This window comes from Salvia splendens, chromosome 18, assembly GCF_004379255.2.
Source record: "Salvia splendens isolate huo1 chromosome 18, SspV2, whole genome shotgun sequence".
Taxonomy (NCBI): Eukaryota; Viridiplantae; Streptophyta; class Magnoliopsida; order Lamiales; family Lamiaceae; genus Salvia; species Salvia splendens.
Genome location: NC_056049.1, coordinates 11,778,026 through 11,790,035, shown reverse-complemented (window position 1 = coordinate 11,790,035; position 12,010 = coordinate 11,778,026). Strand labels below are relative to the sequence as shown.

The window sequence follows — 12,010 nt, the reverse complement described above, 5'->3', positions numbered from 1 at the left end:
TAAGCTTAATCTCTTGGGCCGGTAATAAAAATTTAATTGTGGCGAATTATTTAATTAATTCCCGGAAGACTTTTTGAAAAATGAATAATTTACCTAAGTATGAATAATTACGAAAATACGAGGAGCTAACGAAGGAAAGAACGAGCGTAAGCGGCCGACCGGCGTCTCACGCGACGCCTTGGGCGGCCGCCGAATAATCGAAAATGCACGAAAATCGAGAAAGAGAATTAAAAGATTTTAATTAGAGTGCATGCATTCTAAATATCGTCGTTACCGAAAATTTATATGAATTTTATGTATTTTCCGAAAAGGTGGTTCACACGCACACTAAAAGTCGGAACGAGGAATTTTACGGAAATCCTAAGCTTTTGAGGTGGGCTTTATTCTTTAACGTTTATTTTAAATTGATATGTTATGGTGTAATAAGGATGGTTTCAAAAAGTATGTCATGCCGTGTTTATGTTTTGAAACTGCCTATCTGATTGTCTACTAGAATAAAACTCTACTAGACTTTGATGGTTAACGAATTCGGGTCTAACTAGGGTCTACGCCCTACTTAGACTAGTGCACTGATGGGGATCGTGAGCCGTCCCCTAGGTCGGCCGATCCAGTGATCGAGATTGTGGCCACAGTCTCGTTTCACATGATGGTTCAGATATGGTATATGATGGAGGATGATGTTAGTCCGCGCGGACACTTTTTAAGGAAATGAACTTTAGTGTTTCTCGGCCTTTGAAAGTAAAACCCGGGATTCACTCGATGATGGCTTGACATATCTTAACGATGAATTTTTTGGGCATGAGTTCACTGGGTGCATCAAGTACTCAGCTCCTGCATATGTTTTCTCTATGTGCAGGTTGAGCGAGGTCGGGAGGCGGAGGATGTTGAGTGATGATTCAAGAACTGGTCCGGTTACTATTATGTCTTCATACATAGTAGTAGCTAAACTCTCAAATTACTTCCGCTATTCGATGTCTTAAGAAACTCTGTTATTTTCTTTATTGCTAAACTCTGTTATCTCATTATGCAAACTTCGGTTTGGAAACATTGGTTAATTTAAATGGAATTTCATCTTTGATTGTTAAGTTGTATTGCCTTGAATTGTATTATTCCCCCTTCTTCCCCGCTTCTTAATTCCCCCACTAGTCACGATTTTCCGTGCTTCCTATCCTTAGGAAGTGCGGCCGTGACAATAATATAATGATTTAATATGGAAAAACAATTTCTAATTGGTATGTTACTGTAGTCCGAAAGAGTTAAGTTAGGCACGGACAAATAGTATATCGGAAGAACAATCCAGAGATTAATTGTCAAAATCTAAGTCCACATGTTGCCGGTCACGCGACACACATTCGATGTTCCATGGGCTATGAGTAGGTGTGCACAAAACGAACCGGCCCGGCGGTTAACCGCTGGTTCGGGCCCGTCGGTTCATAAACCGGAACCGAGACCGGAACCGGCGATTTGAACCGTCCGGCAGGTTGCCAGTTCCAACGGGCCGGTTCAGGGTCGAAGGATGCGTGAACCGTGAACCGGCGGTTCAACGGTTCAACCGAATTTTTTTAAAAAAAATTATTTATCAACCGAATTTGATTTTAATATTTAAAATCAATTTTTATAAATAAATGAATACAAGAAATTCGTAATAGCCCATATATATTTGATGGGCTTGTGAATTTATGAAACCATTCTTGGTTGTTTCTCTTTTATAGAGACATCCTTGAATGTTTTATGTTCCACTTTCGATGTGGGACAAACTCATTCTTGGTTGTTTCTCTTTTAAAGAGTCATCCTTGAATGTTTTATGTTCCACTTTCGATGTGGGACAAAATCATTCTTGGTTGTTTCTCTTTTATAGAGACATCCTTGAATGTTTTATGTTCTACTTTTGATGTGGGACAAAATTTTTCTTGGTTGTTTCTCTTTTATAGAGACATCATTGAATGTTTAATTTTCCACTTTCGATGTTGGACAAAATATGTTGAAGTACTTTCTTTTATAACTACATGTTTAGAGCATTCATTCATCTTTTTCCAATGTGGGATACAAAACTTTCTTTTGTCTTATACTTTTCTTCATGTTTTGCATGATATATATAAACAAAATTATTATTCAAATATATTCTTGATTGATAAAAATAAAGAATTATTGAGAAATATGATTTGTATATAGAAAATATTTATTTATGTAATAATTATTGTTAGGTTTATACAATTTGTATAAGAATTATTCTTTCAATGTGTATAATATTATTTATTAGTTAACATATACATAAATTTATAAACATAAGCAAATTATTAATGATAAATAAAATATTAAGTAGTGTTTATTAATTTTTGTAAATAAAATATATTCATTATAAGTTTCAATACACTCTCTATAATTCAAGTAGTGTTTTCCCTATAATTCAATACACTCTCTTCCAATTTAAATGCTCAAGTCCAATATTAAGTATTGATATTTTAAAAATCAAAAGGTTTAACTTTAAGTAGTGTTTATTAATTTTTGTAAATAAAATATATTCATTATAAGTTGTAATTTTTAGTCTAATTCAAATTTATTATCAATAAAATTGTAATTTTCACCTTATTGTTTGAAATTTGTTTAAGCACATTTTATACATAATAAAGACTAAAAAGTCAAAAAAAAAAAACACTCCATGCTTAAAGTTGGATTTGATTTTTAAAATGCCAATACTTGGATGATAGTATATTGGATTTTATTTAATTTAGAAGATAGTATATTGAATTATTCTCTTTTATAGTTACACATTTTGGATGTGTTACTCTTTATTTCAATGTGAGATAAAAGTCTTTATTTATAAGTATATTATAGATCGTCCATCATTCTTCGTCTATATTAATACTCTATCTTCTATTATTATAATTTAACAACAAATATTATTACATAAACTATTATTCATTGTTCATTATCATTAATGATTTGCTTAGGTTTATAAATTTATGTATATGTTAACTAATAAATAATAGTATTATATACATTGGAAGAATAATTCTTATACAAATTGTATAAACCTAACAATAATTATTATACAAATAAATATTTTCTATATACAAATCATATTTCTCAATAATTCTTTATTTTTATCAATCAAGAATATATTTGAATAATAATTTTGTTTATATATATTATACAAAACATAAAGAAAAGTAGAAGATAAAAGAAAGTTTTGTATCCCACATTGGAAAAAGATGAATGAATGCTCTAAACATGTAGTTATAAAAGAAAATACTTCAACATATTTTGTCCCACATCGAAAGTGAAACATAAAACATTCAAGGATGTCTCTATAAAAGAGAAACAACCAAGAATGATTTTGTCCCACATCGAAAGTAAAACATAAAACATTCAAGGATGTCTCTATAAAAGAGAAACAACTAAGAATGATTTTGTCCCACATCGAAAGTGAAACATAAAACATTCAAGAATGTCTCTATAAAAGAGAAACAACCAAGAATGGTTTCATAAATTCACAAGCCCATCAAATATCTATGGGCTATTATGAATTTCTTGTATTCATTTATTTGTAAAAATTATTTTTAAGTATAAAAATCAATTTTTATAAATAAAAAGTATTTTTTTTTTTAAATTTTCGGTTGAACCGCCGGTTCAAGCCGGCGAACTGCCGGTTCATGCTAAAAACCGGAGGTTTTTTGAACCTGAACCGGAACTGCCGGGACCCTTGGCGGGCCGGTTCCGGTTCATCCATATGATGAACCATGAACCGCCGGTTCATGAATCGGAACCGGCGGTTCGGAACCGTTGTGCATGTCTAGCTATGAGGCATTGCGTACGTCACACATCACACGTCACATGTCACAAGTCTCACGTTGTTGAAACTAAATGTGGAAATTCATACTTTTCATTTGTTCAAATTTTACCGCGAAAAAGTATGTGGTGAACTTGTATTCTGGTTTGATTTTTGGAATTGTGTTTGACTTTTAGTTCAAATTGTTATATTTGTATGGTCTGTTAGGTTGAGATTTGTGGGCCTAATTGAGAACTGAGATGCATTTTCAGCCACTCATTCACAATTTTCGCGCGATGTCAACTACGGAGACATTATGTCAAATAGGGGGCATAATTGTCATATTCACGAGATGTCAACTACAGAGACATTATGTCAACTACGATGTCAACAACAAACATTATTTATGTCAAGTATTATGTCAACAACAGCATTTTACAAATAATTAATGTCAACAACAAATATTTTCATGTTAACGACCTATATTATTTATGTCAACAACAACGTTTTACATACAATATATGTAGATATATGTAGTTGACATTATATGTATGTAGTAGACATGGATTATATATGTAATTGACATGAATTGTACACATAGTTGACATTATATATATAGTTGACATGAATTGTATATGTAGTTGATATAGATTATATATGTAGTTGAATGTGTGTAGTTAACATTAAAAAAAGAGATAGCTAAATCTTGAATCTAACTCTTAGCAATTAATTCCCAACTGGGGAATATCACCAAACACCTAGAGTGCATTATGATTAAGCTCGATTCTCCAATCCAGCTCACATCCAACACAATTGATAATCCAAACCCTAAAACTTCCAATTCCATAAACGAATCAATAACTAAGCTTGCAAAAAGTTCAAATGCCACCGGCGGCCGCCGACAAATACCCCAACGTTTCCTTCAGCATCTGACCACCGACCGACCGCATGCGCGAGGCAGTGAAGAACCGCCTAATTGAAACCCTCTCTTTGTCCATGAAATTCCTTAATTTGTTGGAAATCTTTGTCCATGAAATTCCTTAATTTGTTGGAAATCTTTGTAATTATGAGTGAAAGTTTGCTTCTTTTGTTATAAAGTTTGCTTAGTTTGGTTTAAAATTTATGCAATCAGTTGCTTAATTTGTGCAAAACTTTACTTAATTTGTTCGGAAATTTGTTTATTTTGTACAACAGATTGCTTATTTTTTGTAATCCTCTACAACCGAAACTATTATGTAATCATTTTCTTAATTTGTTCGAAAGTTTGCTTAATTTGTCGTGTGAACCTCTGTAACTGAAATTATTTTATTCAAAAAATTATGTACTTTGTTCGAAATCTTGTCATTGAAAGCTTGCTTGTTGTCTTCGAATGAGTCATTTGTAAACTCCCTCTAGTACTGTTGTACAATAACTCAAGTATTTTTATCCCACTTGCGGGTAACAAGTGGAAGCGTAAGATGGAGTGGCATACATTTGCTCACGCCAAAAATGTCAATAGAGAGCAAAATTCAACCAACCTCCGTTGTTTGATGACATGTTTTATGCAAATATATATGTTATTCAAAACTCTTAAAATTCCGGTTGAATATAATGCCTAAATATAAAGCAATAACAATGTCCTTAGAAGCAATTATTTATAAAACACAGACCCAATATAACATTTAGTGCACTTCAATGTTTTGTACATTTAGCTTATATTCCACACATGTATAATGTAAACACAAAGTTTAATTTCTAACTTATCACTACTTTCGAGTTGCCTAAATCCAATGCAAATAGAATAGTAATGATGCAACTGGAAGAGCAGTATAATGCAAAATAAAATAGAAAACTGCAAGTTTTTTCCGTAAAATGCAATTGAACTGTATACAATGCAAAACTAGACTTCGATATTTACTTCATGCAACGTGCACTTCATTGACATTTGAATTAATGCCTTATTAAACACGGGAAGATGCATAGTAATCTAAAGTTTGCTTTTTTTGTCGTGAAACTGCAACTTCTTTTGACGTGAAAGTTTGCTTCTTTTGTTTGAAATTTTGCTTAGTTAGTGCTAAAATTTTCTTATTTTGTGCAACCATATGCTTAACTTTTGCGAAACTTTCCTTATTTTGTATGAAACTTTTCTTAATTTGTGCAAAATCAGAATTTATCTTCAAATGGATTACTCCCTCTGTTCCTCAATAATTATCCACTTTGATTACGACACCGGTTTTAATAAATATAAAGGAAAATGAGTTGAAAAAAGTTAATGGAATATGAGTCTCACTTTTATATATTAGTTTTATAATAAAATGTGAGTGAAATGAGTTAGTAGAATATGAGACCTATTACCATTTATGACAAAAATTGAAAGTGGACAATTGATGGGGGACGGACGACAATGGCAAAAGTGGACATTTATTGCCGACGATTAAACTTGACGTCGAGATTTCAGTTGAAAGATTTCATAAAATATGCTTCAGAATTGAAAGATTTGGAAAGATCAATAAATCATGAATGATATTACTTACCATACAAAAAAGAAGTTATTCTGTTGACAAAATAGAGATAGTTTATTTTTTTTTAAAAAAGAGGAAATTACAACTGATATCAAGAGGGTTTGAACTCGGCGCCTCATACAATAATATCTAAACTCTTTGCTATTAGGAAAAAGGATCTGCACAACCAAATAGGATCTGCACAACAAAATAGAGATAACTTTTTTTTTTTTTTTTTTTTTGCAAATTCAAAGATTCAATTTTATCAAAAAAAAAAGAACAAACTGCAAATAAATAATACATCAGCGAAATGCTAGTGACTAAAAAGCTATATACATCCCCCAGGCACGAGCTTGCCAGAAGAGGAGGCGATGACATTCGAACAAAGGGATGTGGCCCGTCTCCCTGGGCCGTCGTAGGCAAGGTCGATGTTGATGAGCTTCACATTCTTGCACGGCATAGCCTTGCTGCATTGCAAATTCACCGCCACTTCTGTGCTCGACACCCCAAATATATTCTTGAATGTCACATCTTGTATTTGGACAGCTGAGCTCGAATGCCCCTGCAAATATCAATGTGGCGAGGGTCAGTAATACTGATCAATAACAACTGGATTTTTGGTATTTTTCATAATAATATTTTCAAAAACTAAGCCAGAAGCCAAACTATACGAAGAGGGTGACCATGTTTTTATCCTAACAACCATTATCGGAGCCAATAAAGGTGCAGTTTCTGACAGTTATCCCCTTGACATACTCATGCTCATGGCCTCTCCCCAAGCACCCAATACTAATGCCGTGGCCAGGCCCACAAGCGACGCCATTCACCTCAATAGATTGGCTGCCAGACACCATGGACACGCAGTCATCTCCCGTGCCAATGACGGACTTGGATATCTTGATGTTGCGCGAGGTCCCAATATGGATGCCATCGGTGTTGGGGCTGTCTGCAGGCGCCGAGAGCTTAACATGGCTTATGCTCATGTTTTCGCAGGCGAAAATGTTGAAATGGGAGCTCTTGCTGTTGATGGATTCGATGTTTTCAACCCTGGAGTTCCTCACAAAGTCGAATCTCAATGTCACTGGGATTAGAGTTGGTTTTGCAGTCGTTGTAATGCCACGCTGATTGGCCTTGGCCGTCAAGGCTGCCGCCGCCTTTCACAATGAGGCCGGATACATACCGGAATGCGATCCACGTGTCAGTGAAGAAGGAATCGGTGGGGGCCACGAGGGTCCCTTTGATCAGAAAGGCCATTGAGCCATTGCACAAGCCTTCAAATGAGGCCTTTCGTAGCAAGAATTTTCCATTTGGGATCCAAAACCTTCTCCTTCCATTGTATGCACATGAATCTTTCCATGCTTTGAGAAATGCCTGAGAGTTGTCGGTGGTGCCATCGGAGATGGCACCGTAGCGAACGACGTTGAAGAATTTCGGCGGGACGGCTATTGCAAAGCACGAGAACAAGAGAAACACTAGTGATGAAAAAATGTTGAAAATTGCCATTTTCAAGAGATATTGCAACAACAAAATAGAGATAGCTTATAACCGAAGGATGTGTAGTACCAAAACTAACATTTTTACATATAAAATAATATTTTAATTGATTTTCTATTTTTCAGCGTGGCATAATCAGGTGCATTAATTCCATAGATCGGTTAACTATTGTTGGTGAACTATTGTTGGTGGGATGTTTTGAACTCAAAATTAGCTTTTTTATGAAGTGCTTCGTACTTAACTGACATATAATTTAGGTGAAATTATAAATGTATTATCATAAAACAAATTAATTAACTAGTTTAATGAGACAAGAAAAGAGATAAATATTTTACTAAACAAGAAAATAGAATATCTACAATAAACTTATAAAGAAAAATTGACCACTCAAAAAATCAAATAAGAACACAATCGTAGAGCATCCACAATGGATGCACTAGGGCGCCCTAGTGGTTGCCACATCAGTATTTCTTAGTCCGCTCCTTCTTTCTGCAATCGTTTCGCCCTAGTGTCCTCCCTATCAATTAAACTCAATTTGCATTTAATTTTTAATATTATTATTTTTTATTTTTGTTTTTAATTACTAAAATACCAAAATATATTATATTAAATACCACAAATTTTAAAAAACAACTACACTACTTAATTAAAGAAAAGGAAAACGACGACATGCCAAATATCGGCATATCGTCGTCGACACTCTGCAGGTTTGGAAATTGACTCAGATTCATTCTTGAAAGTGTGAAGGTGGGAAAAGAGAAGAGAAAGAGAGTATTGTGTGTAAAGTGTGTGAAAAGTAAATGCGGGTTTAGGGTATTTATATAGGTTTAATAAAGAATTAATTTTTTTTTTCAAAATCGAGCAGATCAGGCTCGGGCGCATCTCTGCATTGGCGCCCGATCAGGCGCCCGAGTGGGACGACCGCTATTTCGGTCACTCACTCGGGCGCCCGATCCATCGTGCGCCTGCAATGGATGCCCGATGACGCCCGAGCCCAATCTCGCGCGATGGAGCGCCAGATCGGGCATCCATTGCGGATGCTCTAATATACATTAGTTTGATTAATTAAACTTAGAAATCGATTTAATGCACGTGCTCGTTTGACTCTAGAATATGTCTGCCAATGTGAAAATTTCTAAAATTTCACTTTTTTACCGAAACGAAAAAAGAAGCAGAAGATGGTGAAATGGAAATAGCAGCTGAGAATAAGGGTGTGTCGATACGAGATATCGTATCGAAAACATTGTATCGTATATCGTATCAAAAATATCGATATGAAAGAATTTCAAATCGTTATCGTATCGAAAGTTTCGATATATCGAACTTTCGATATGGATAATATCAATATCGTTATCGTATCGATATTTCGATATATCGTACCGAAATTCGATATATCGATATATCAAATTTCGGTACGATATATCGAAATATCGATATCGTATCGAATACCTGTATATCGAAAATTATAATTTCAAAACTTAAAATTCACACAAAAATTAATAAAACTCCAACACAATAAAACTAATAGTGCTCTTATCTCCATAATCAAAATACAACACAACCAAGTACAATTAAATGGATTTATATATATTTATAATTTTCAATTTTAATATGTATTGAATTTCAATATGTTTCGATATATACGATATATATCGTATATTCGATATAAAACGATATATCGCGATATAAGGAAATTCATATCGTTATCGTATCGAAAACTTACGATACGGTATCGTGTCGTATCGAAAATTACGATATATCAAAAATTCGATAATTTATCGATATTTTTCAATACGATACGAGCGATATATCATTTTTTCAATATTTTTCCTCAGCCCTAGCTGAGAATAAAGCTTAAAATAAAAGAATCTTGAAATCTAAGTATCCTCTCAATTAAACTACCATTCTCACCCACTACCAATCCAATTAGGGGTGTTCGGTTTGGAAGATTGTATGTCGGGATTAAATATATAGTATGTTTGGTTCATGAGATTCATTCCCACAACTGTTGGCAGTTGAAACTGTTGAAATTTGGCAAAATTTCAAATCCCACATCGGTGGGAGTTAATAGTTGGGGGGTAAGTTGCCTTATTAAAGGAACCCCCCCCCTAATTTGTAAAGTACGTCAAACATTTGTATTCTCTTCTCCGTCTAAATATAAGCGGGCTCTGCAGAGGGTGCTCGGAGACGTAGGTAATTTGGCAGAACTCCGTTATCAAAGTTTCGGGTGTGTTCTTTCTTACTATTTATTTTGTTCCGCATTTATTTCTGGGTTTATTTTCTGTTGGGATATTGTATTCAATATTATTTGCGGGTTTGGTAGTAGTGTTTTGTACGGTTCTTTTGGGTGTTTTTATATTGTGATAAATACACAGACTGATAAATTCTGTTAGGAATCTGGTATTTAAGAGGGACAGTGTCCCCGCCAGTCTTTCCAAAGAATTTATTTGGAGAAGTAATTTTATCGAGTAGACCTCATTGGGTTAAGTCTGAAATTACTGATTCGGTTCATTTCACTATTTGAGAGAAAATTACCCGGTTTTCTCAACAAGTGGCATCAGAGCCAAGGTTCGTCCTTGGTTCTATTTGTTTGTAATATTGAATACTTTATTTTGAGTCTGTAATGGCGGGTAATGATCAAGAAAATAAGGCTAGTTCTTCGTCATCATGGTCGAGGTTTCCATTGTCAAATATGAAATTGACGGTGGAGACATTTGACGGTACTGGCCATTTTGGTATGTGGCAGGGGGAGGTTCTAGACTCTCTTTCCTAGTAGGGTCTTGACATTGCCATTGAAGAAAAGAAACCAGAAGATATAGATGATAAAGATTGGAGTACCATAATTCGGTCGTATCTGTCCAGGGAGCAGAAGTATGCTGTCAAGAATGAGACTTCTGCACATAGATTGTGGAAGACAGTGGAGGACAAATTTCTGAAGAAGAGTGGTCAGAATAAGCTCCTTATGAAGAAAAGGTTGTTCTGATTTGAATACCGACCAGGTACTACTATGAATGATCACATTACTTTGTTTAATCAATTAGTAGCAGACATGCTAAATTTAGATGTGAAATTTGAGATGAGGATCTGGCATTGATGTTGTTGTCGTCTCTACCTGATGAATTTAAACATATGGAGACCACATTACTCCACGGTAAAGAGAATGTGTCTTTAGATACTGTATGTTCTGCTTTGTATAGTCATGATTAGCGAAAGGCATATAAAATGAAAGGAAAAGCAGTTACAGATGAAGCATTAGTGGCAAGAGGTCGTCAACAAGGCCGATCAAAGGAGAGAAGAGGTAGGTCCAAATCGAAAAGGCGAGTTGCCAAAGATGAGTGTGCTTTCTGTTATGAGAAAGGATATTGGAATAAAGACTGCCCAAAGTTGAAGAAGAAAGAAAAGGCTTCGCAAGATGCAAATGTTGCTGAATGCAAAAATGATGCGGAGTCAGATTGTTCTTTGACGGTTTCACCTTCAACATCGCATCCAGACAAGTGGATATTGGATTCAGGTTGCACCTATCATATGTGTCCCATCAGGGAGTGGTTCTTTGATTTTGAAGAACTCAATGGCGGACTTGTTTACATGGGAAACGACAGTCCATGTAAAACAGCCGGGATAGTCTCAATCAAGCTACGGAATAAGGATGGATCCACCAGAATTCTGAAGGATGTGCGGTACGTGCCCCAGTTGAAGAAGAATCTCATCTCATTGTGGGCCTTAGAATCTATAGGCCTAGTCGTAATGATGCGAGATGGAATTCTTAAAGCAACTTCAGGAGCATTGGTGATGTTGAAAGGCGTGAGGAAGAACAATTTATATTACTATCAAGGTAGTATAGTTGTTGGGACAGTAGCAACTGCAACTTCGAGTAACAAGAAGGATGCAGAGGCGACGAAGCTTTGGCATTTGCGATTGGGACATGCTGGTGAGAGATCATTGCAAATTCTCGCCAAGCAAGGATTATTGAAAGGTACGAAGTCTTGCAAATTAGAGTTTTGCGAGCATTGTGTTCTAGAAAAATAGCGAAGAGTGAAATTTGGCACTGCAATCCATAATACGAAGGGAATTCTAGATTACGTGCACTCAGATGTGTGGGGACCTGCCAAGACTCCGTCACTTGGAGGTAGACACTATTTTGTCACCTCTGTTGATGATTTTTCCAGGAGAGTTTGGGTGTACACTATGAAGAGCAAAAATGAAGTCATTAGGATTTTTCTGAAATGGAAAGCTCAAGTTGAAAATCAGATGGGGAGGAAGATCAAGG

General features: G+C 35.2%; 2 protein-coding genes across 2 annotated transcripts; both read right to left on the bottom strand.

Moving 5' to 3' along the window:
• Positions 1 to 6,577: 6,577 nt before the first annotated feature.
• On the bottom strand, positions 6,578 to 7,232 carry LOC121776741 (exopolygalacturonase clone GBGA483-like). Its single transcript, XM_042173913.1, has 2 exons — positions 6,987 to 7,232; positions 6,578 to 6,811 (listed from the first exon to the last, which is right to left on the bottom strand). Exons 1-2 carry the CDS (start codon positions 7,230 to 7,232, stop codon positions 6,578 to 6,580), a joined length of 480 nt encoding a protein of 159 aa, XP_042029847.1.
• Positions 7,233 to 7,290: 58 nt separating this feature from the next.
• Positions 7,291 to 7,752, bottom strand: LOC121776740 (exopolygalacturonase-like). The gene has a single exon (XM_042173912.1). It carries the CDS (start codon positions 7,750 to 7,752, stop codon positions 7,291 to 7,293), a length of 462 nt encoding a protein of 153 aa, XP_042029846.1.
• Between the last annotated feature and the right edge of the window lie 4,258 nt (positions 7,753 to 12,010).